At 38.4% G+C, this 26,766-nt stretch overlaps 1 protein-coding gene across 1 annotated transcript; it reads left to right on the top strand.

Moving 5' to 3' along the window:
* The first annotated feature begins 23,194 nt into the window (after nucleotides 1–23,194).
* LOC137737404 (inositol-3-phosphate synthase-like) lies at nucleotides 23,195–26,092 on the top strand. The gene is made up of 8 exons (XM_068476866.1): nucleotides 23,195–23,510; nucleotides 23,679–23,747; nucleotides 23,916–24,051; nucleotides 24,149–24,396; nucleotides 24,535–24,761; nucleotides 24,911–25,392; nucleotides 25,499–25,561; nucleotides 25,692–26,092. Exons 1-8 carry the CDS (start codon nucleotides 23,323–23,325, stop codon nucleotides 25,809–25,811), a joined length of 1,533 nt encoding a protein of 510 aa, XP_068332967.1. The 5' UTR covers nucleotides 23,195–23,322; the 3' UTR covers nucleotides 25,812–26,092.
* The last annotated feature ends 674 nt before the right edge of the window (nucleotides 26,093–26,766 follow it).

Raw genomic sequence — 26,766 nt, 5'->3', positions numbered from 1 at the left:
ATTGGGCAAAAATCTGGTTTTGCCGTGCCTAGAAGTGAAGATGAGGCTGAGATGGTCGCTGCACTTGAGTCATTGCCACAACACTTTGGTAAGCCTTCTAACCCAATTTCAATTTCAGTTTCCACTAATAAGTTGTTACCCTCAGTGATTCAGGCACCCGTACTTGAGCTTAAACCGTTGCCCGATCATTTAAAGTACGTCTTCTTGGGAGACAACGAGACATTGCCCGTCATTGTCTCCTCATCACTCATGGCCATAGAGGAGGAGAAGTTGATTCGAGTGTTGAAAGAGCACAAGACGGCCATTGGATGGACTTTGGCCGATATTAGGGGAATTAGCCCGACTACGTGCATGCATCGCATACTTCTAGAGGAGGGGGCTAAACCAACTCGAGAGGCTCAGCGCCGTCTCAACCCTCCAATGATGGAAGTTGTGAAAAAGGAGATTATCAAACTTCTTGATTGTGGAGTGATTTATCCAATCTCTGATAGTCGTTGGGTGTCACCGGTGCAATGTGTTCCAAAGAAGTCCGGAGTGACAGTGGTGAAGAATGCTGAGAATGAGCTTGTGCCAACCCGTATCCAAACAGGTTGGCGAGTGTGCATTGATTATAGGAAGCTCAACGCCACCACAAGGAAGGACCACTTCCCTTTGCCGTTCATTGATCAAATGCTTGAAAGGTTAGCCGGTCATTCTTTTTATTGTTTCCTTGATGGTTATTCTGGATATAATCAGATTGTCATAGCGCCGGATGACCAAGAAAAGACAACTTTCACATGCCCCTTTGGTACTTTTGCTTATCGTCGCATGCCTTTTGGTTTATGCAATGCTCCGGCCACGTTTCAAAGGTGTATGGTAAGTATCTTTTCAGATTTTGTGGAAAAGATTATTGAGGTATTTATGGATGATTTCAGTGTGTTTGGTGATTCATTTGATGGTTGTTTGGAAAATCTCACAATGATTTTGAAACGATGTGTAGAAACTAACCTTGTGCTTAATTGGGAAAAATGTCACTTTATGGTTAGACAAGGCATAGTTCTAGGGCATATTGTTTCAGAAAGAGGAATTGAAGTGGATAAATCGAAAATAGATCTTATACGCTACTTACCCTCTCCTACTTCGGTTCGAGAGGTTCGTTCGTTTCTTGGTCATGCAGGATTTTATAGGCGATTTATCAAGGACTTCTCCAAGATCTCAAACCCTCTTTGCCGTCTCCTCCAGAAAGATGTGGCGTTTGACTTCAACGAGGAGTGTGAGAAGGCGTTCAATCACCTCAAAGAAACACTAACTTCGGCCCCTATCATAGTTCCACCGGATTGGAGCCTTCCTTTTGAGCTTATGTGCGATGCTTCCGATTATGCATTAGGAGCTGTTTTGGGGCAAAGGAAGGAAAAGAGGCCGCATGTTATCTATTATGCCTCTCGGACTTTAAATGATGCACAATTGAATTATTCTACCACTGAAAAAGAACTTCTTGCTGTTGTATTTGCTTTAGATAAATTTCGTTCTTATTTGCTTGGTACTAAAGTTATTATTTATACTGACCATGCAGCATTGAAGTATTTGTTCACCAAGAAGGAGGCCAAACCACGACTCATTCGTTGGATGCTTCTTCTCCAAGAGTTCGATATCGAAATCCGGGACAAGAAAGGAAGTGAAAACGTGGTGGCTGACCACTTGAGCCGTATGGTGCATGAGGAGGATGCCGTGCCTATCATAGAGACGTTCCCAGATGAGCAACTGATGTCCGTCAAGGTAAGTGAACCTTGGTATGCTGATTTGGTGAATTATTTGGTGTCTAAACATGTTCCTAGTGAATTACTTAAACACCAATGTGATAAATTGAAGAAAGAGGCACGGTTTTATGTGTGGGATGACCCGTATTTATGGAAATATTGCCCTGACCAAGTTATACGTAGGTGTGTGCACGATTCTGAGTTTAATGCTATTCTAACCTTTTGTCACACTTATGCTTGTGGGGGACACTTTGGCACTCAAAGAACAGCACTTAAGGTGTTAGAATGTGGTTTCTATTGGCCTACCATCTTTAGGGATGCTAGAACATTTTGCATGTCTTGTGATAGATGCCAAAGAACGGGCAATATTGGTCCTAAACAGCAAATGCCGCAAACCCCCATTTTTAGTGTTGAAATCTTTGATGTTTGGGGTATTGATTTTATGGGTCCCTTTGCTTCATCACATGGGTTTATTTATATATTGCTTGCTGTGGACTATGTGTCGAAATGGGTGGAAGCAAAAGCCACCCGAACTAATGATTCTCGAGTGGTTGCAGATTTTGTGAAAACTAACATTTTTGCAAGGTTTGGAATGCCACGAGTGCTAATCAGTGATGGAGGTTCCCATTTTTGTAATCGAACCATCGAGGCGTTGCTCAAGAAATACAATGTCACACATAAGGTGGCCACACCTTATCATCCTCAAACGAGCGGGCAAGCCGAGGTTTCGAATAGGGAAATCAAGCAGATTCTTGAGAAGACCGTGGGGCCTACAAGGAAGGATTGGAGTTTGCGCTTAAACGATGCATTGTGGGCGTATCGCACTGCCTACAAAACCCCCATTGGGATGTCACCTTTTCGGCTCATCTACGGGAAGCCATGCCATCTTCCCGTCGAACTAGAGCATCGTGCACATTGGGCCGTCAAAACGTTCAATATGGACCTTGATGCCGCAGGTTTACATAGGAAGCTTCAATTATGTGAGCTTGATGAAATCCGAAATGAAGCATATGAGAATGCCCGGATTTACAAGGAGAAAACAAAGGCATTTCATGACAAGATGATTCGTGCCAAGACGTTCTCTATTGGGCAGAAAGTTTTGTTGTTCAATTCTCGCCTTCGGTTGTTTCCGGGTAAGTTGCGTTCCAAATGGGTTGGTCCTTTTATTGTCACTAATGTTTTCCCTCATGGTGCAGTGCAAATCAAAAGTTCAAGGACGCAGCAAGAATTCAAAGTGAATGGGCATCGATTGAAGCCCTATTACGAGATGTTTGAGGAGCATGTCGTGGAGGAGGTACCCCTCCATGCCGTGGAACCTAGTCAAGCTTAAACGGAGGTACCGTCCGGCTGCAAGACGTAAAAGCAAGCGCTACTTGGGAGGCAACCCATGCATTCAACAAAGGAAGACTTAGAAAGCACTCCAATTCCAGATTCCTAAAAAAACTCTTCTCTTTGTTGCTATTTCGTTTCTGCCTTGTTAGGTTGTTTATTTATTGTTGTTTGTTTATTAATTGTGTGAGTCTATGATTGTAACGTTGAGAAAATGTTTGATTTATTGATAGGCACTGCTAAACAAAGAAAGATGGAGCCTTCACAAAGGGCGTTTACTTGAAGCCCCACTACGAGGCGTCGAAGCAGAAGGCATAGAAGCGGGAGGCATAGGGGCAGAAGACATCGGAGCAGAAGGCATCGGAGCTAGAGCATTCCAGGCCTCAATACTTGGCCAAGCGCTGGATGACCCAGGAAAAAGGTGCCTCTGGAGATAAGTAGCAAGCTTTTGACGGTCACTTTGAATCCGACCTTCAGATTCTTGTAGCTCATCAAGCTTCCTCTTCATGCCCGCCGAATAGTTATTTGCAAGCACATGCAAACTTCTATTATCGTACTTAAGCTGCTGGATCTCCTGCTTGAGACTTTCCACCTCTGCCATCAATGATTCCACCTGACGGGAGCGGGCAAACAGGCGTTGGCCCATGTTGGACACAGAACTCGCACACTGAACACTAAGTGCAAGGGACTCTTGAACGGCCAACTCATCGGACCGTCCTGACAGCAGCCTACTATCTTTTGGAGTGAGGAGGTTCCTAGCTACTATTGTAGCTGTTGTGGCGTCCTGCATCACGGAGTCTTCACCTGTAAGAAGACCGTTAGAAGATAAGAAAGAAGGGCGCCATACGTTACCTTGACGCGGCGCGCCCATATCACTGCTAAGGCTCAATTCCAAGCTAAGGTTCGATGAGTTTGCCATTTTCAAAAGTGTTCAAAGAGAAGGGGTGGATGGAGTTAAATTTCGAAGGGCCGGAGACGATTTTCAAGAATGGGAGATCTTCAGAGTGTGTATGTTGGCGGTGATCGATAGCTCTATAAAAAGCCAAGGCGACGCGTCCACCGATTCAAAAAGCCGGAATTTCCGGCGTAATTTTGGCGACGCTTTCTCGACTTTTCAGAATACGTGTTCAACTTTGTCAAAAGATTTCTTCTTTTCAGACAACACGTGGAGGCCATCATCGCAACTACACATCTTTAGCCGACAAGCGCAAAGTTCGGCGACGCTTTCTCTGCTTTTCAGAAAACGCGTGCAGCTTTGTCAAAAGGAGCCGCATCCGCACTACTACGTGTCGTTCAGAAAGCAAAGGGGCGTCGTTCAGAAATCGAAGGGGCGCCTGCTCAGAAATCGAAGAGGCGTCGTTCTGATATCGAAGAGACATTTGTCGACAAGGGTAAAAGAACAGTACCACCACTTGATATTATCTCTATATATGTCGACCTTCGTCTTTTATGGCAAGGCAGACCTGAAGAAAATGCCCAACTCTCCCTCACCTCTGAGGGCGCACTCCCAGCAAAGCCTTTCGAATTACTCAAATTTTTCTTCTTCCCCAAAGATGATACCAGATACCTGGAGTACAGATGACCCAGGAGGAAACAGCACAACAAATACATGTGCTGATTCATTTACCGCTTCATCAAAAGCAAAGGTATCTCATATCATCAAGGTCAAAAGCAAAAGTATCTCATATCATGCTATTTCCCTGTCTTTTTCTTTGTCCTTGTTCTTACTTGCATGGCAAAGTAAAAGAAGCAATCAGCCGGCACTTGGAGCCAGTCTTCCGATCTGGAGCCAACTGCCTGGAATCTATTCCTGATTGCTTACCTAGCGTTGCTCTCGAGTAGTCATCTTCAACGGTTGATACACTTCCAGAGAAGGGACCGCTCCTGCAAAGATTGAACAAAGAAACAGATAACAGGAGGAAGCTCAGACCTTCGGGGAAGACCAAAAGAATCCTCCAGCCCAGTAGCACAAAGGAAAATCATTGATGGGCGGAAACCAGTTCGAGAGTAAGCCTGTGGAATCATCAAGATCAAGCCTCAATGCAATCAACAAAGAGAAGAGGGAATTTACACTCCATAACCAGATTTGCGTCCCTAAACTCTTCTCTTTGTTAATTACATTCTGCCATGTTTAGTATGTTTAGTTGTTGTTTGTGTGTTTACTTATGTTTTGTGTAAATCTATGCTTAAAACATTGAGGACAATGTTTGATTTAAGTGTGGGGGGGTAATTAAGTATATTTAATGCAAATTCGTGGGATTTTATCACCCACATAACTTCAAATGTTGTTCCTTGCTATTTTAAGGTGTTTTTAAATTGTTTTAGAGTGTTTTAGAGTGTTTTGTTTTATAACTCCGAAAATCACATAAAAATTTGAAAAAAAAAAAATGTTTTGAAAAGCCTAAAAAGAGTGTTTTGAGTCGTTTTTGTGTGTTTATGTCTTAGGGTACCTTCCAACACAATGATAAGGATTTGGTTTGTAATTGCATGACGGTTAAAAAGAGTTATATAACATAGAAAAAAGTTTGATTTACTCTTGGTATATGCTTGGTTATGGTTATAATGTATGACTTCACATGCAATCATAAAAGAAAAATTCGTTTTTGTAACATGCTTGAAGGAAGGAACTCAAACAAACGCTACATCCCTGTGAGATTCGAGCCATTACTTTCTTTGGAGAGTTATTTTCTGTGATTCTTTGTTTTCTAAAGTTGTTGCATGATCTCATTATTCCTTGCTTGGTTACTACTTAGAATGCAATTGTATCATGATAGAACTAAATGCTAGAACTTATATCCGTTTCATTCAAAGCATGATATTGATTGCATAACATACAATAAGATGAAGTTGTTAGTCAAGCCAAAGCCAAAAAAGCCTATCCCTTTTCACATGTATTGTAGGATTACCCCTTTTTAGCCTTTTCAAGCTTATTTTCTTTGTTAACCCCTTGTTCTTAAAGGATAGTGAAGCATGACTTAGAATGAACTCCTTTTGATCAATATACTGCAGAAAATAAGTGTGGGGGAAGATAATAGGGCACGGCCAAAGAATGAAATAAAGAAAAAAATTGTTGAAAAGAAAGAAAAAAAAAAAAAAAAAAGAGTTGAAAAATAAGTGAGAATGATCTCACAAGCATTGGTTATTGAAACTAGGGTCCAAAAGAGTGAATTTGACCCTAGTTGTTGCATGAATCTTCCCTTGTGTTTAAAAGTTGATTTCTGCCATTAAAAGTGAGTTTAAGTGTCAATTTCATTACTTCGCTTCCTATTACCTTTGTTTCACTTTACCTTTCTTTGTTAAAACATTACCCTTAGCCCCGTTACAACCCTCAACTTCTATCTTGATGTTATGTATTCAATATGTGGAGTTTGGAATTGATATGAGCTTATGGAATCACTGGTTCTCATTCTAAGTAGTAGCATTCCATTCATGAGATCATATTCATGTCATTGTCGTAAATCCAGAAAATGCTTTCTTTAATATAACATATGTGAGTGTTAGAATTCATATTTACATCAATCTTCTCACATATAGCTAGTGTAGGGTGTGTAGTTAGAAAATCTGTGTGAAAAATGAGTGCATATCTTGTAAGGATTTGAGCAAATTCTCTAAGGCATGTTACTACATTCAAAACATGGTTTTAAATGCTTAATTGTGAAATAATATGTGGTGACTATGATGAAGAATGTATTTAAGTGTGAAGATGATTAAAATCTATGGGACTAATGATTTTTAACTTGTCATGTGCATTGGAAATCCTTGAGACAATTGTTGGAAGGTGTAGATTGTGTTTTGTTCGTTTTGTTTTGTTTTTGGTTTCTTTTGTGTTGTTTTGCTCGAGGACTAGCAAAAGCTAAGTGTGGGGGTATTTGATAGGAGCATATTCATGCGACTTAAATGACTTGTTCTCGTACATTTACGTTATGTTTCTTTAGTTATTTTAGTCCTTTATGCTTCTTTTGTGTGTTTTCAGGATAAAAGGACGTGTTTGACGAAAGGTTGCATTGTGGAGCGTTTTGGGGCTTTTTGGAGCACTATTGGGCTAAGGATGGATAGCTTATGCTTGGAGCCCAAGTGTTGGATGAAATTGAAGGCCTTGTATGCACTTGAAGACACAAAACAATGGCCCTAACCCAATCACATAACACCTTGCCATGGGCTTAACACAAACACCATTCCTTGCCATGCAAGGATGAGCTATTTGGGTCCATTTCATGTACTTAAACTCTAGCCCAATCCACAATCACTTCAAAGCCATGCAAAACCTTTCAACACCCTTTAATCATCCCCCTTTAAGTTATGATTTTATTTCCTAACCCTACATGCATTATTTATTAGCATCTTCACATGCATTCACACACACTTTACACATTCAAACACTAGCCAAAACCGTGAGCTCCCATTCCCTTATGCCATTTTCAGATTTCCACCCACTAACCTAGTCATCAACACATGCATTCCCTTCACATTCACCCACATGCACTCCCACTCTTTAATCATATGCACTCCCATCATAAATCCATCCCATTTTCAGCCATTACACTTCATCATTGCAGCCACATTTCCAACCCACATGCACATTCAATCATTCACACTTGCACCCTTTATTCTTCATCATTTCAGCCATGTATAAGTAGTCTTGCATTTGCAGAAAATCCACTTCCTTTACACATGCATTCATCATCATCACTCTAGTTTTAATTCACATGCAAAACCATCAACACATGCACCCATCACCAAAACACTTATCTTTGCCGTGAGTTCCCTTGAAATTCCAGCTTTCCCATTCATCATTTCACCAACAATTCAGCCACATTCCACATGCATAACCAACCTAGTGTCACTCCCATTCATTCCCTTTAATCATTCAGCAACCATCATACATTTATTCTCTTCCCAAACACATACACAACCTGCCATCATTCCAGAAAACACACTCAATGCCGTGGGCTTTCAATGCAATTCCAGCATCTTCACATGCAATTCCAGCTTTCACATGCTTTCCTAGCTGTTTGTTCATCATTAATTAGCCACTTGCATGCTTAAACAAACAGCCATTTACACCTTCATTCTCCTATAAAAGCCCTTGCATTCACTCCCCATAGGAGGTCATATTCCATTCACAACACAAACACAACCCTTGTGCCGCAAATCCCCTTCCATTTCTGTGCAGTTTTTCTCCTCCATTTCAGCCACTATCCAACCACTTCCCATCCCTCCAAAACACTTCACATAATCCCCAAAGCTCACCTTAGACCTTGTGCCACAACAACGAGGAAGAGAAGAGTGCCTAAACGTTCATACAATTCAAGTTTGAGTTGTTGGAATGTTTAGGTGTTTCTTTGATTTCAATGTTTGAATTCAATTTTCTTTGTTTTGTAATGGAAGAGAAGAGTGCCTAAACGTTCATACAATTCAAGTTTGAGTTGTTGGAATGTTTAGTTGTTTCTTTGATTTCAAGGTTATGAGGAACTAAACCCCCCTTTAGCTAGGGGGTGATTCAAAATACATGTTTGTGCTTACAATTTGAATTGATTACTTATGGTTGGAATTTCATAAGTTGTGGATTCAATTCGTTTAACTGTTTGATTGATAACTTATTTATGTATGTTCATTGAGATTGCAAGCTTAATTTTCATGCATGAATATGACGCTAGAATATAAGTGAGTTTCACCTAATCGTTATGAACTTATATTCACAAGTAGTGGAGGTTGCTTATAAACAATCGCGTTAAACGAATTCTTGGCATAAGTTTCATGCGTATTCCATAGTAACGAATGCCTCGTCAACACTTATAATTTTCATTGAACTTAATGATCTTTGTTGAATGTCTCTATCATGTGTATTCCATAGTTAGGGACTTTGATTAAGAATAATTTGGTTGTAATGCGTATTCCATTCAATCCAACGAATTTAGGGAAATTTGAAAGTTAATTTAAGCGGACCTAATTAACTTGGAGCATTGAGTTTCACAACTTATCGAAAGACCAACTGAGAATCAATATTGTATGCAAGTGTAACATGTGTGGAGAAGAACCCCTTGGCTATTCCATCATCCATATTTTCATCACATTCATATTTACATTTTGCCTTTAATTATATTCTGTCCATTTAATTTAATATCGTCCAAACACATTTCCCCCCATATTTCGTTGAGTCTTAATCATTCGTATTTGTTTTATTTTTGTATCTTTAAGCTTTTGGAGTCATAAACAGTTTCAAATTCGTCTAAATCAAGTTCTAGTTTCTATTTGAGTCAGTTTGATTGTTTTAGGCAGTTTGAGTTTTTCAAAGCCATTCTGAGTCATAGTAGTCTTGTTAAGAGTATTTACATTTAGTTTTTGTGTTTTCAAGTCAATTCAAATTATATTAGCACCCCTAGTTAATCCCCGGTTAGAACGATCCCTACTTACATCATTACTACAATTGTCACAAATAGGGTTTAATTTGTGTGCGCATAAATAATGCATCAATGCCCTGACATGTCAAAACTTTAATGCGTTGGTGAACATTTGTTTTACTGAAATTTCGATGTCTACACCCCCACATGCATAAGTGTGACAGAAAGTTAAAATTGAATTAAACTCTTATTCATGCACACACCTACGTAGAATCTAATCAGGGCAATATTTCCATAAATATGGGTCATCCCATACATAAAAACGAGCTTTTTCTTAAGTTTATCATGTTGGTGCTTATTTAGAGTGCTTGGAACTTGTTTAGACACCAAATATTTCACTAAATCGGCATACCATGGCACACTTACCTCGATGGACAGCAACTGCTTATCTGGGAATGTCTCTGGGATAGGCACGACATCCTCATCATGCACCATACGGCTCAAGTGGTCAGCCACCACGTTTTCACTTCCTTTCTTGTCCCAGATTTCGATATCGAACTCTTGGAGAAGAAGCATCCAACGAATAAGCCTTGGTTTGGCCTTCTTCTTCGTAAGTAAGTACTTCAACGCTGCATGATCAGAGTAGATTATAACTTTAGTGCCAAGTAAATAAGAACGAAACTTATTTAAAGCAAAAACAATAGCAAGAAGTTCTTTTCCCGTTGTGGAGTAGTTCAATTGAGCATCATTTAAGGTACGGGATAGAGGACATGTGGCTGCTTTTTCTTCCTTTGGCCTAAAACAGCTCCTAATGCATAATCCGAGGCATCACACATAAGCTCAAAAGAAAGACTCCAATCTGGTGGAACAATGATGGGGGCTGAAGTGAGCATCTCCTTGAGGTGTTTGAAAGCCTTCTCACATGCATCATCGAACACAAATGGCACATTCTTTTGGAGAAGTCAGCATAAGGGTTTGGAAATCGTAGAAAAATCTTTAATGAATCATCTATAGAATCCTGCATGTCCAAGAAAAAAATGAACCTCTCTCACCGAAGTAGGAGAGGGTAAGTAGCATACAAGATCTATTTTCGATTTATCAACCTCAATACCTTTGGCCAAAGCAATGTGACCTAAAACTATGCCTTGTTTTACCATGAAATGACATTTTTCCTAATTTAAAACAAGGTTAGTTTCAATGCATCGTTTCAAGATTAAAGTGAGATTATGTAAACAATCATCAAACGAATCACCAAAAACACTAAAATCATCCATGAAAACTTCAATAATCTTCTCCACAAAATCTGTAAAGATACTTACCATGCATCTTTGAAAGGTGGCTGGTGCATTACATAAACCAAATGTCATTTGACGATAAGCAAAAGTACCAAATGGACAAGTAAAAGCAGTATTTTCTTGATCATCTGGAGCTATAACAATTTGATTATATCCCGAATAACCATCAAGAAAACAATAAAAAGAATGACTGGCTAACCTTTCAAGCATTTGATCAATGAACAGCAAAGGGAAATGATATTTCCTTGTGGTGGCATTGAGCTTCCTATAATCAATGCAAACTCTCCAACCTGTTTGGATACCGGTTGGCACAAGCTCATTCTTGGCATTCTTCACCACTGTAACCCTCGATTTCTTTGGAACAACTTGAACCGACGAAACCCAATGGCTATCCTAGATAGGATAAATCACTCCACAATCGAGAAGCTTGATAATTTCCTTCTTCACAACTTCCATCATTGGAGGGTTGAGTTGGCGTTGAGCCTCTCGAGTTGGTTTAGCCCCCTCCTCTAGAAGTATTCGATGCATGCAAGTTGTAAGGCTAATACCCCTAATGTCGGCCAAGGTCCACCCTATGGCTGTTTTGTGCTCTTTCAACACCCGAATCAGTTTTTCTTCCTCTAATGCCGTGAGTGTTGAAGAGACTATGACCAGCAACATTTCTTTGTCTCCCAAATAGACGTACTTCAAATGACTTGGCAATGGTTTAAGTTCAAGAATCGAGGCCTGAATCACTGAAAGTAACAACTTATTAGTAGAAACGGGAATTGAAATTGGGATTGGAGACTTACTAGGATGTTGTGGCAATGCCCCTAGGGCAGCCATCATCTCGCCAATTTCATCACTAGGCATGGCCAGATTGGGTTCTAGGCTCAATCTCTCGGCAATTGTTGTTTCAAGGGGATCTTTGTCCAACGAATCTAGATAATCATGTGCCAACGAATCAAACACATCAATAGAAAAACAAGAATGATCATCTTTAGGATATTTAATAGCTTCAGAAATATTAAAATCAATAATCTCACCATCAAATTCCATCATTAAAGTCCCTTTGAACACATCGATCTTGGTGCGGGCTGTTTTCATGAAAGGTCTCCCAAGGAGGATCGGCAATGGGGTAGAATGGGTTGAATCTTCCATGTCAAGCATTTAAAAGTCTGTTGGAAAGATCAAATTGTTAACCTGCACCAAAACATCTTCCAAAACTCCTTTCGGATATGCATTAGAACGATCGGCCAATTGAATAATTACACCATCTTTTTTAAGCTCTCCTAAGTTCATAGATGCATAAATTGAGTAAGACATGACATTAATTGAAGCTCCTAAGTCTAACGTAGTATGTTCAAACTTAGTATTGCCAATAACACAAGGAATTGTAAAACTACCCGGATCTTTGCATTTAGGTGGTAGTTTCCTTTGTAGCACTGCAGAAACATTCTCACTTACCTAGACTACTTCCTTGTTCGAAATCTTCTTCCTTGTTGTGAAAAGCTCTTTCAAGAATTTGGCATACTTAGGAACTTGGCATACTTAGGAACTTGCTTGATTGCATCAAGGAGCAAGATATTGACTTGAACTTTCATAAAGGTTTCCAGAATGTCTTTCTCATTCTCTTCTTACTTTGATTGCCTAAACCTGCTAGGAAAGGGCACACTTAGTGGAATAGAACTAGAAAAATTCGAATTTGGACTTACCTTGGTGGTTTGGGACGAGTTTAGGGCCTTAGGAGGTTGCGGCAAGGATTGGTATTCCCTTGTCGTGGCCCTTGCTTCCTGTTCTTCTTCTTGCAGTAGCTTTTCTTCCTCGTTAAGGCCTTGTTTGGATGGTTTTTGGTGATTTCCAAGCTCCTTGCCACTTCTCAATGTAATGGCCTTGGCGGTTTCAAAGCCTCCCTTTGGATTCACAACGGTTGAACTAGGAAGTTTGCCTTGTTCTCCAAACTACCCAAGGAACTCTGAAATTTGCCCCATTTGCTTCTCTAATTCATCCACCTTTTTGGCTTGATTTTGCATTGCTTGGGTTTGATTTTGGACTCCCTGCGCCAAAGTAGTTAATAATTGAACAATTTGATCATTATCCATAAACGAACCTGTTTTTGGTTGGGCAGATTATGGCTGGTTTTGAATTGGTGTGTATGGCCTTGGAAACATCCCAGGGGGTGGTGGACAAAATCCTCCTTGTTGTTGAGTTTGTTGAGGCTCCCTCCACTTCATATTTGGATGATCTCTCTTTCCTGGATTGTAAGTGTTGGCGTATGGATCATGCCTAGGTTGATTTTGGCCTTGATAACCCACGGCATTGGCAGATTCCCATCCTCCATTCTCAATCAATTGAGAGCATTTCTCAGAGTGGTGTCTTTGCATGGTGCACACGCCACATACACTAGCTTTTTGCACTTTGGATCTATCAACAACCTATGACATAAAAACAGTGAGATTAGCTAATTGAAATTGAATTTTAGAAATTGCATTTACCTCATTCACTTGTTGTTGTCGTGGGGGGTCTCTTTATCTAACTCCCTCATATTGTTGTGCACTCAAGGCTCGATTTGCAATTAAGATCTTGACAACCACCAGTGTTTTGTCAACCAAAGTACCCCCTGCCGAGGCATCTAACATTTGTCTCTCAATTGGAAGGAGTGCCTTGTAGAAATATTAAATTAAAAGCTCTTTGGCATGATGCAACTAGAGTCTTGAAACGCTCATAATACGCTGGAAATGATTCTCCTTGGTTTTGTTGAATGCCACTAATTCTCTTCCTCAAGAGAATGACTGTTGAAGTTGGGAAAAACTTCTCTAAGAATGCTCGCTTCATGTTTTCCCAATAAGTGACGGTTCCAGGTGCCAATTCGTATAGCCAATCTTTAGCCTTTTCCAAAAGAGAGAATGGAAAGGCTTTCATCTTCAAAATCTTCCCATCGACATTGATGTGTGTTATGCTTGAACATACCACTCCAAACTCTTTTAAGATACTTGTTTAGATTTTCCATGGACAACCCATGGTATTTGGGAATGTGATGCAACAAGCTAAACTTCAATTCGAACTCATCGGTCTTGCCTTGACCTGCCCTAGGATATTGAATGCATAAGGGCACGACATTGTCTAATCCTGAGGTTGAAAGTTCCTTGATTGTTCGATTATCCGCAACCATAGCTTGTTCTTCTTCTTCCACTTCTTCTTCTTCAGATTCGGCCTCAGAACTAGATGGACTAGGTTTTGGATGCCTCATCTTTCTTCTTAACGTTCGTTCAAAGTCGTCGTCAAACTCCAATATATGCTCACGAACCGGTTGAGAACTACGAGTCATAAACTAGTACCTAAAACAAAGCAAACAAAACAAAATAAAATAAAAAAACAAAAACACACGGACAGAAACAAAGAGGAACACACGGCACTAACTAGGGGAAGATTAGCAATTTTGCTAATCCCCGGCAACGGTGCCAAAATTTGATGTGAAAATTAACTTGACACACAAATTAAACCCTAATGTTGACAATTGTAGTATATATGTAAGTAGGGATCGTTCTAGACCGCGGATTAACTAAGGATGCTAATCAACACAAATAAGACTTAAAAACACCAAATTATACTCTATAGACTCAAAACTGACTCAAAACACTCAAAACAGCAACAAACAATAAAAAAGACTCAATTCTAGACCTACCAAGTGATTTCTACGAAAATAAGACTTAACTTGACTCAATGGACTAAAAGAAAACAAAAATTGACTCAAATAACTAGACTCAATGGAAAGGGGATTGTTTTTTTACGAATTTAAGACTCAAAACAGAAACTTTGCATAAAACACTTTGTAAAAATGAACTTGGTGAATTAAAAAGGGTGAAAGGCTAGTTAGAGGGTCCTTCTCCAAACATGACATATGCATACAAACCAATTTCCAGTTATTATTCCTTTAGACTATGAATGACAATGCCCCAAATTAACCGTGAAAAGCACAAATTAACTTTTCAGATTTTCCTTAACTCGTTGAATTGGATGGAATACGCATCACAACCAAATTATCCTTATCAAATTCCCTAACTATGAAAAACATGATAGAAAGACATATCAAAGGTCATTAAGTTCTTTGAAAACCATAAGCATTGACGAGGCACTAGTAACTATGAAAAACATGATACTCATATCAAGGATTTACTTAACACAATCATGACTAGTGACTTCCACTACTTGTGAATATAAGTTCATAACAATTAGGTGAAACTCCCTTATACTCTAGCATCAAATTCATGCATGCAAATTAAGTGTCGACCCTCAATCAACATACATAAACAAGTTTTGATAACTCAGATAAGCAAATCACATTCAAGACTCAAGAAACAATAACTGGATGTAATCAATTCATATAAAACATATAATCATGGCTTCAAATTCACCTCAAACTATAAAGAAATTAGTTCCTCATGTTCATCATAATTCAAAACCAAATTAAAATAAACATTGAACTAAAACTAAGGATAGAAAGAACCCAGAAGCACTCCACACTCCAATGGCAGGTACGGCACTCCCTTGGATGGTGACAAGCAGGGCACAAGTCCTCTTCTCCTTCCTTCCTTGCTGCGGCACTAGGGTGATTTAGGTGTTTGTGGTGTGAATTATGGTGTTTGATGGCTGAATGAATGAATGAATGAATGAGTGACTGAATGAATGAGGGGGGCTAGTTTCTACGGCATAAGCATGTATATATATATATATATATATATATATATATATATAATGCATAGCAAACCCTTGGGAAATCAGACTAGGGTTAGAAGTTAGCAGAAGTAAAGGATTAAGGCCTTAAGGTGTGGCACAAGACTTGGACCTCAAGAAAAGGGTCAAAACCTAATTAATTTTTGAAAAGGCTTTGCACAATCCAAATCCACAAGGAAAAAGGCCAATTCAATTTAGATTCCAAGAGGGAAAAGGGACACAAGGTGCGGCACAAACCTTGGATTTAGGAATAGGCCTTCTAGAAAGGGTATTGTGGCAGATTTGTAGGAGGAAAGGCATAAGGGGTGCGACATCCTCTTAGGAAAAGGATAGGGCTTTTAGAACCATATATTTAGGTGTTCTAATGTGAAATTAAGTCCTAATTGCAGCAGGAATTAAGGTAGCAAAAGATTAGGATAGGATAAGATAAGATAAGGTTGCATAAGGTTTGGATAAGATAAGGTTATTTGGATAATGTTCCATGTTTCTTGCTCTTTCCTTATCTTCTTTGTCTTGAACTTGTTTCTCCAAATTTGTAACATGTTCCTAGCCTCTTTTGACTTCAATTTCGTCCATCCACCTTGCTTCATATGCAAGCTATCCATTCCATGCCCAAAACTGCTCCAAATGGCTCCAAAATGCACTTTCTTGCCAACTTTGCCATTAGGACCTACAAACACACAAAAATAGCTTAAAACACTATAATAAATGGAAACTAACTATGTAAATCCAAGAAAACAAGCTAACTAAGTCGCATAAATATGCTCATATCACAAATTCGTAAGATGAGATATGACATTGACATTTTTTTAAAGATAGGGTATGAAAGTGTGACTGACCTAATAGTTGAGGTTGTTTTATGTAATTTACCCAATAATAATACAATAATACATATTTTTAATATACCATATATACATATATACTATGGCCAATGTATTTTACAGTAAGTTTTTAAGTACTTCAAAAAATTAAAATCATCAAAATAACTTTTTTCTTAACATGTCGAAATAGGTTATTCACGTGTCACCATTGTGTAAACCTATTAAGGACCCATTATCAATGAGTTCTTATCGTGTGACCCAATAACGACCCAATTAGTTATCGTGTTGACCTGAAACCCATTATTTTCATGTCGTTTACGTGTCGTGTTAACAGGTCATGTAAGAAGATGCCAGGTCTAACCCTACTCATTCTAAACAGGGCCCTAACTTTGAAAACTTCACATCAATGCAACTCTAAAAACGTTCAAAATTACATTGTCAGAGAAGCCTCCTTTAGCCTATTCCATCTAGAATGGTTAGCAACTTGGGAGGCTCAAACAGTAATAAGTGCAGTAATGATTGGCAAGCTACGGGCACGGGCATTTGGCGTCTGGACCCGAAAGTTCAATGTACCCTCCACTCTCTGGCAAGTTTATGCAACCAATAAGGTTATGGGTTATAACATTCAAACCCAGGCTCTACGCCATTCGAGGGAATAGTCGAAACTACTTTTATCCCAAACCAGCTTACTAAGTTAAGTAAGCTCAGCAACACCAAGTTTTAGCAGGTTGGAATGGGACATCCAAACTAGGTAATCCCCAAGAGGAATTTATTCCAACGAAGCTCCAACGCATGGAAATGCTTTATCAAGCCAACTAAAGTAGTCCGATCGGAAATGCTTAGGTCTGACGCTTAGAGTCTAACAGAAGGATTCAAAAATTATTTTTAACCCATAGGCAAACGACCTCATCTCCAACGAACTTTCACCTAAAGATTCATTGGAGACAAACACGCAACACAAGTTAAGGGGTACATACCCCTCGAGTGTCATGTTGCAACAAGATTGAAGAACCCAAAAAGGGAATATGAATAGCAAGTAATGGGAGGACATTCCCAATAAACAAAATATTGTCTTCTCTGATCTAACGTGAAGAATAGAAACAAGGCAAAAGGTTAACACTTGGTATTAAAGTAAGTTGGTTGTTTGAATATCGCAATGGGTACCCTTACAAGCACCGAATTTGGGAGATGATGTTTTTCCGAATCAACATCATTGAGGGGGCTGTTATGCTCTGTCTCAGACCCACAAACTCACATGTGCTTTGCCTTGCTTTTTATTATTCTAAAGTTAGCTTACTTTGGAAAGTTAGCTAGATCAGGGACATTGCTAGAAAAATATGAAAAACAAGAAAGGAATACCCTCAGATAAAGTCAAAAGATTTAAAGCCCAGACAAGGGAAAAGTATTCGATGAATGAGACATTTCCTCATTCTAGCCTAGCTGAATATAAAAAAATTACTTCGCAGCATCGGAGTCTGTCACGACCTTAGGATTAATTAAAGAGGAACCAACAAGATAATTATCAACATCAGCAGTGCCTTTCTTTTTTAACTGTCTCAGACTCTGAAGACGATTTAATCTGCTCCGATAAGGCAAGCATGGATGCATTGACCACAAGCGAGGAAGGCACCAGTAAATCAGTATCCTGTATTTCCCCCAACAAATGAGCATTGTCCCACTGATCGCAGTGATCCTGACCAGTATAGCCATCATGATAACCCTGATTATACTCAAGGATGATGTCCTCTTGGTATTGTTGCCATAACTTTGCGACCAAGTTTGACTAAAGGACAGATGCCATGTGTTTAAATACTTACACTCCTAGTATTGGAGTAAGGTGGTATTCCAACTATCGCGATACAAATCTTTCACAGATGCTAAGTTTAGGAGGTAATATTTCTCCGAATTAATATTAATATGGGAAGTCTTTCATTAAAAACTCTGTCTCGAACTTACAAACTTACTTACATTCCACTCTACTGCTTATTCTATTCCTTAAAGTTCGTTTACTTTGGAAATATTTGTTGGGTCAGGAATCTTTCCCATAAGAAGATATACAAAAAAGGATTACAGCAGTATGGGGAAGACAAGCCCTCACCCTTGGCAATGAAATATTTGAAAGAAGATTACACAGTATTCTTGGTTAAAGTTATCAGGTTATGCTGCCAAAATAGAAGTAAGTTACGCTCACCTTACTGCATATGGCGCACAATACTACATTGTGGGCGAGTATTCAAAGGGAGATCCGCGACCTTCATCGTCTGTATGTAGAAGATGGGGAAGAATAAAGACGAAGAATCCGCAAAAATATCCTACCACTTTAAAGAAATGAGCCTCCAATGCAAGTTTTACACTTACAGCCCAAAAGGGAAAAAAGTTAGAAATGGGGCATCCCTGTGGAATCCCAACACTCAAGCCACATGAGTGTCACATGGGCGAGTGTTTGAACGAATAACGATCACCATTACATTCATCCAGCATCGGATAAGGAAGGAAGCGGCGACGAGCAGCCCTTTGAGGAATTTCAATCCCATGACATAAATCAACTTTGATATAAGACCTACATCAAAAGTGGCACATGGGGGTGAATATTGCAGAAAAAGTTGCAAGAAGAATGAAAGTGTTTTGAGAGTTTACAGTATTTGAGGATACTTTTTGGAATTGCATTCTTTCTTGGCAAGAGGCCTAGAAAAAGGTTAGAATTAAGAAAGGAAGACATAGGCATCATGGCAAAAAATGAGAAGGGTTTAAAGGACACTGCTACTTAATAAGGCTAATCACTAGGAAATCTCACTGTTGAAAGCAAAGGGACGCATATCTCAGGGATGATATACACGAAGATTGAGAATTAGTTAATAAAACACGTGGAAAAAACAACTGCATAACACGGAAGCGTTCGTCATCATGGTAGTGGATCTTTTTTGCACTTCCAAAGATTATATGATGGAAACCGGAACGACTCAGTTGCCCAGCTTTAATGATGCTCCAGTCATATATGTAAAAAGTCTCAAGATTACATAGTACGTATTCCAGCTTACTCCGAAAGGCACGATCTTTGGTAACAATTCATCCTTAAAAGGAACAAGATACCTCTCATACGGACAGTTAGGGGCAATTGTGGGACCATGAATTTCGGGCCGGAGTAAAGCTGATCCGAATACTGTTACCTCAGAAGTCCAGTTATGAACTCACTAACCAAAGCGGAGCAATATCAAATAGAGTAAGATGCCATCCTCACTCTACTCCAGGGCACTAGGCAGAGTCCTAGCGACTCCGCTGGATGACCATGTTTGTTCCTCAAGACACACTATTTGATCTAGATATACACTCAATCCAATCCTAATAAGTCTTAGAGTCCCTACAATCTAGGGATATGCACGTCCCACAAGTAATCACACTCCTAAGAAGATGCAATATCACTACTTACTAGATATCCTCTTAGATTATCCCGACTTAGAACGAGGATTCTATCCAAAAAATGTCTCTCTCCTACAGTATAAATACACCCATCTAGGGTTCATCTACAATAATGCAATTTATACACTTGATTTCTCTTGCCCATTTCTTAAGCCTAAAATCATTGACTAAGTTGACCGTCGGAGAGCCTTTGGCCGGCACACCCCCTTCGCCCAAGGGTCTGCTTATGGTTGTTTACTGTTTTGCAGGTTGTTCCAGACTACATGTATTTGTGCTCACCACCGCTCACAGAGGTGCGCATATTTGGTTCCAACATTGCCACTTAACCCATTGAAAATCAACTCGTGCCTCACTTTGCCCTACCATCAAACTCCAGTAGAATCTGTTAAAACTATTTGCATGGAACAAATAAGACTCATTATTACTAAGATGTGTATCAAGTGTCCTTAAACCAAAAAAATATATATATTTTTAAAATTTTCAGCCACATGGCCACTTATGTGGTACACATCTTAGCAATAGTGGGTCATATTCTTCCCATAAGGGCCATAATGAGAAGCGAGTTGAGTTTGGAGGGTTAAAATGGTAAAATATGAATACCAAAAAGTGAGGCTCGAGTTAAGTTTTAAAGGCATAAATGTAGCCACTCTGTATTACAGTATGGTGATATTCCTCTTCACTTGGAAGTGAGAGGTCTTGGGTTCAAATCTCATGGATGGCGAATTCAATGCCAAATTAAGCAATTTTATTGTTGACCAAAACTTTGGGAATTGATCTAACTTGAATGTAGAATTGAGTTTATGCATTTTAATTATTAAATTCATAAATAAATTGACCACATATGAATTTAATATCGTATTATCTTTTAGCCTCTATATTGGTATCTATGGAAAAATAATGGGTACCTCCATGAGAAAATTTTGTAGTCCAATGAATATTTTCAATTTGGATATTTATTAGATACCAGAAATTATAAGTCTATTCGCGAAAGTCTAAATCAATTCCACGTACAATATTTGTTAAGACATATTTAGGGAACTGTTATTAGCACTTCAAAAATCTCATTTTACTAAAACAGTCATGATACAAGTTGAATAGTAGTAATACTAATTAGTAAACAACTTGTGCACGATGTTTGCTTATAACCAAGTGGCATGAAGGGACAAATTTATAGGTTTCATGCATGACTTGGAATAGTATTAGTAAATGCATGAAGTTAGGGACAAATTTATAGGTTTCATGCATGATTTGGAATAGTATTAGTAAATGCATGAAGTTTGCTTATAACCAAATGACATGAATGGACAAATGTGTATGTTTCATGCATGACTTGGAATAGTATTAGTCGTCGGAAGATTTTGCATCAATTTTTTTGTTTTTAATCTGTATATTTTAACTTCTATTTTAATGGGATTCCTCACCACCCCTAAGTTGTGATAATGCCTTTATTTATCGTTGTTATGTGAGTTTAATTAAATTTTCAGTTTGTGTTATAAGCAAACATCATGCACAAGTTGTTTACTAATTAGTACTACTCTTATTCAGCTTGTGTCATGATCATTTTCTTTCTGGTATTCATATGCCCAAGACATTGTAAGAAATAATGTTGATTATTCAAAACAAATCAACAACTAGTTGCATAGGGTCACAGTCAGTGATACTCACAACTTGATATAAAAAAAATAAAAAAAAAGGAAGTCGACTTCCAAACTAAAATAAAATGTATATAAATATAGAAAATTGTTATCAGCACTCCAAAAATCTCATTTGGCACTCCAAACTTTCTATAATTAGAAAGAAAAATACACTTGTGCGAAGTGTAGAATGAGATTTTTGGAATGTTAATAACAATTCGCCTAAATATATCTTAACAAATATTGTATGTGGCGTTGATTTAGACTTTTTCGAATAAACTTATAATTTCTGGTATGTAATAAATATTCAGATTGAAAATATTCATCGATCTACAAAATTTTCTCATGGAGGTATCCATTTTTTTGCCACAGATACCAATATAGAGGCTAAAGGACACTATGATATTAAATTCATATGCGGTTGATATATTTATGAATTTAATCATTAAAATGCATAAGCTCAATTATACATTCAAGTTAGATCAATTCCCAAAGTTTTGGTCAATAATAAAAACTGCTTACCTATTAGTTCACCTATAAAACATGCAAATGCAATATATTTTTTTTACCACAATTCTATGTATTGTGAATTTTTGTCCACAACTTTTGTGGCATATAGAGGCTAAAAGATACTACGATATTAAATCCATATGTGGTTGAAATATTTATCAGTTTAATCATTAAATTGCATAAACTCAATTACACATCCAGGTTCGATCAATTCCCGAAGTTTTGCTCCACAATAAAAATTGCTTAGCTATGAGTTCGCCTTTAAAACGTGCAAAGACGATATAATTTTTTGCCACAGTTCAATGTAATGTGAATTGTTGTTCGCAACTTTTGTATCTAATAAATATCCACGATTTCGACAAAAAATATAAATAAATATCCATGGTTAAAAATATTCATTGATCTATAAAAAATTATCATGGACGTACCCATTTTTCTACCACATATAGGAATATAGAGTCTAGAAGATTCTCATTTAATTGAAACATACCAAACTCATTAAACACAAAGCTCATTTAATTGAAAAGAAAAAGGAATCAATACGTAAAAATTGAAACAATCAATTGAACACATACCAATTATTAAGCTAATTAGTGCTCTAGAAATTTAGAGATGTCAAATGATGAAGAAAAGGAAGAGGAAGAGGTTTGGATGACTACGGAGGAGTAGATGGGGGTGCAGAATGACAACCATGGGAGATGTCAGGATTTTTTAAAGAGAGAGAGAAGGGGCTTTGCTCTGTGGAGATGATGGAATGGTTAGGGTTTTATTTTTATTTTTTATTTTTAAGTAGATTGAGTTGGGTGTCAAAAGAAGCTTGATTGAGTTGAGTTTTGATAAGTGATGGCGGTTTCGGAAATAACGTTGGGAGTAAAGAGATAATGATAGATAAATCAAATACAATGTGAGTATAAAAAGTAAGCTGGGTGTTGAGATACATAATATAGGTTCAAATAAAATTTACCTTCATTATAATGTAAAACATAAAGGTCTATATAGATGAACTTTTTCCACATAATACTACAATTTAATGATATTTTATTTTAATTGTAAGTGGAAGGTCTACAATTTAAATCTCGTAAATGAAAAGTTCAATATCACTTTATTCCTTCTGACCTCTTAATGTAAATGTATTTGTTGTACAAATTAACTTGTGAATATTTTTTATATGGAAAAATTTAGTGTGTAGATACTAGATGGATCTCTTCTTTCTTCATTTCATTTCCTTTTTCTCACTTATTCAGTATTTTGCTTTTTGCATGGCCAGGCCTTTCTTTGTAGAAAGAGCCAATAATACTGGGGCACTAGAGGCCACTCAGCTGAGCCACGTGTATCTGCATTGTCACATCCACTCTATAAATACAAGGCATTGGAGCAAGTTCATGGCGCAGTGCAAGCCTTAGGATTCAGATTTCAGAACTATTGCTACACCTTCATCTTCCTCTCCTCTCCAATCTTGTTTGGTTCCCAAGAAAATTCAATTTCCTAGGAAGGAAGAGAAGGAAAAAAAAAAAAAAACAGAGAAAATGTTCATCGATAGCTTTAAGGTAGAGTCCCCGAACGTGGTGTATACAGAGAACCAGATTCATTCGGTGTACAGCTACGAAACCACTGAGCTTGTGCATGAGAACAGAAATGGAAGGTATCAGTGGATTGTGAAGCCCAAAGCTGTCAAATACGAATTCAAGACTGATATCCATGTCCCCAAACTAGGGTTTGCACCATTTATCCCACATCCTCATTTTTTTCCTTAAAAATTAAAAAAATAATAATAATAATTAATTTCTGGGTTGTGATTGTTTCTTTCATATATTTTCTGGGTCAGACTTAAAATTTTTTATGTTTTCATTCATTTGATGTGTGTGTTAATTTTGGTATGCAGGGTAATGCTGGTGGGTTGGGGTGGAAACAATGGCTCAACCCTCACTGCTGGTGTGATTGCAAACAGAGAGTGAGTAGTTCTTCAGTTTCTTCATTTTCCTCATGCAATTAAGTAATTAGATCAAATCCAATCTCCAATGTTTACGATTGGTTGTTTGTATTTGATTCTCAGATGTACGAATTTGGTTGCACATGAATTTTTAATTAATTGTAAGATATGGGTTTTGTAATATCTCAGAGGAATCTCCTGGGCAACCAAAGACAAGGTGCAACAAGCCAACTACTTCGGCTCACTGACCCAAGCCTCATCCATCCGGGTTGGGTCTTTCAACGGCGAGGAGATTTATGCCCCGTTCAAGAGCCTCCTGCCTATGGTAATTTTTTCTACTTTTAATTTCCTAAATGGTGTTATTTAAATGATTATGTATAATTAATTATAGATTAGCTGTAATTCAAGATTTGGTAATTCAGGTGAAGCCCGATGACATTGTATTTGGGGGTTGGGACATTAGTGACTTGAACTTAGCAGACGCAATGGCAAGGGCAAAGGTCCTTGACATTGATCTGCAAAAGCAACTGAGGCCATACATGGAGCCCATGCTCCCACTCCCTGGAATCTACGACCCCGATTTCATCGCTGCCAACCAAGGTGCTCGTGCCAACAACGTCATCAAGGGCACCAAGAAGGAACAACTCCAACAAGTCATTGAAGACATTAGGTAACGATAATAATGTTTTAAGCAGTTAATTTAATACTGGATTAAGTAGAATTAACTGTGAAGGTGTTTCTTCTTTTAGGCAAAGAAAGTTAATTTGGTGCTAATATAATGCTTGAGTGTGCTAATTTAATTTAACAGGGAGTTCAAGGAGAAGAGCAAGGTGGACAAGGTGGTTGTGCTGTGGACTGCCAACACTGAAAGGTATAGTAATGTGATTGTGGGGCTAAACGACACCGTTGAGAACCTGTTGGGTTCAGTAGACAAGAATGAAGCTGAGATCTCTCCTTCCACATTGTATGCCATAGCTTGTGTTCTTGAAAATGTTCCTTTCATCAATGGAAGCCCACAAAACACTTTTGTCCCAGGTACCCTACCCTGTTTCATAGCTACCAAATTAATAACAACCCTTTTCTTTTTCTTTTTTTTCCTTTTCGTCTTTTCAATATTTTGAAAACATTTTAGTAGTGAAGAGTTTGTAGTGGAAATTTGAATGTGAATATTGGAAAATTGGCAGGACTCATTGATTTGGCAATTAGGAGAAACAGTTTGATCGGTGGGGATGACTTTAAGAGTGGTCAGACCAAGATGAAGTCTGTGTTGGTTGATTTCCTTGTTGGGGCTGGAATCAAGCCAACATCCATAGTGAGCTACAACCATCTTGGGAACAATGACGGCATGAACCTTTCCGCACCGCAAACCTTCCGGTCGAAAGAGATTTCAAAGAGCAATGTTGTGGATGACATGGTGTCCAGCAATGGCATCCTCTACGGGCCAGGCGAGCACCCTGACCATGTTGTGGTGATCAAGTATGTGCCATATGTTGGGGACAGCAAGAGAGCCCTGGATGAGTACACCTCTGAGATTTTCATGGGTGGGAAAAGCACCATTGTGTTGCACAACACCTGTGAGGATTCCCTCTTGGCTGCTCCTATCATCCTCGATTTAGTTCTCCTCGCTGAACTCAGCACCCGTATCCAGCTCAAATCGGAAGCAGACGTATGCTTAATTAACTACCTTGTGACAGTAACTAATATCATTACGAAGTGTGATGTGAAATGTAAATGTGACATTAGTTAATATCGTTATATCGGTGTGTTTGCAGGCCAAGTTCCACTCTTTCCACCCTGTGGCTACAATTCTCAGTTACCTCAGCAAGGCTCCTCTTGTAAGTCAAATATTAGTTATTTTCTTCCGGACTTTCTGAGATGAATGATTTTCGGGCTGTTATTGGTATAATCTGTTATACATGTGTAACTGTGGTGAAATACTAATTTGTGATGGTGTTGGGAGAACAGGTTCCGCCAGGTACACCCGTGGTGAATGCACTGTCAAAGCAGAGGGCAATGCTGGAGAACATACTGAGGGCTTGTGTTGGTCTGGCTCCAGAGAACAACATGATCTTGGAATACAAGTGAAGCGAAGCAAATTGAGAAGTTGAATAATCCAATCCAATCCAATGTAATCCAATCCCAATACCACTCCCCCTCTGTTTCCTTTATTAACCTAATGTTTGCAGCTTGTGTGAGTAGTCCGTCTCTGTGTTAATTTGATCTTTTTTTTTTTTTTCTGTTTTTTTGCCTTTTCTGTTTCCAGAAGATCCCAATATGTATGTAATGCAGTTGCTTCTTCCTCATTCAGAAGAAACCAACTCTCCCTTGTAATGGAAATAGATTTTTATAATATTTGTTGGACGTTAGTTGTTATGTGCCTAATTATGCACTCTAAATTACCAAGAATCAAATTATATGCAGTTTACACAGAGATTTCTGAAACCAATTTGGAGGACCATGAACAGGAGGGTTTAAGGAGTTGTTAAATTGTCCTCCATTGATTGCCCCAGATGAGTCTTAATTGTCCCCTAAAACACATTTTGGTCCACAAATTTGTTGAATAATTCACAAGGCAAAAGGGAGTAGTATTCCACAAATATGTGGGTCTTTCTCTTTTGCTCGTATTATCTGGTTCCCAAAGTCTTAATTGTCCCCTAAAACACATTTTGGTCCACAAATTTGTTGGATAATTCACAAGGCGAATAATTCACAAGGCGAATAATTCACAAGGCAAAAGGGAGTAGTATTCCACAAATATGTGGGTCTTTCTCTTTTGCTCTTACTATCTGGTTCCCAAAGTCTTAATTGTCCCCTAAAACACATTTTGGTCCACAAATTTGTGGAATAATTCACAAGGCAAAAGGGAGTAGTTTTCCACAAGGCCAAAAGGGAGTAGTATTCCACAAATATGTGGGTCTTTCTCTTTTGCTCTTACTATCTGGTTCCCAAAGTCTTAATTGCCCCCTAAAACACATTTTGGTCCACAAATTTGTTGAATAATTCACAAATTTGTTGAACAATATAGAATTTGGTCCACAAA

This window comes from Pyrus communis, chromosome 1 (assembly GCF_963583255.1).
Source record: "Pyrus communis chromosome 1, drPyrComm1.1, whole genome shotgun sequence".
NCBI lineage: Eukaryota > Viridiplantae > Streptophyta > Magnoliopsida > Rosales > Rosaceae > Pyrus > Pyrus communis.
This window is presented reverse-complemented; position numbering and strand designations above follow the sequence as displayed.

Excerpts from the sequence above, each read along its gene's own strand:
- LOC137737404 (XM_068476866.1), top strand. The coding sequence starts at position 23,323 with ATGTTCATCGATAGCTTTAAGGTAGAGTCCCCGAACGTGGTGTATACA. Across the intron at positions 23,748-23,915 it reads GGTGTGATTGCAAACAGAGA|AGGAATCTCCTGGGCAACCA; the intron begins GTGAGTAGTTCT and ends GTAATATCTCAG. Across the intron at positions 25,562-25,691 it reads ACCTCAGCAAGGCTCCTCTT|GTTCCGCCAGGTACACCCGT; the intron begins GTAAGTCAAATA and ends TTGGGAGAACAG.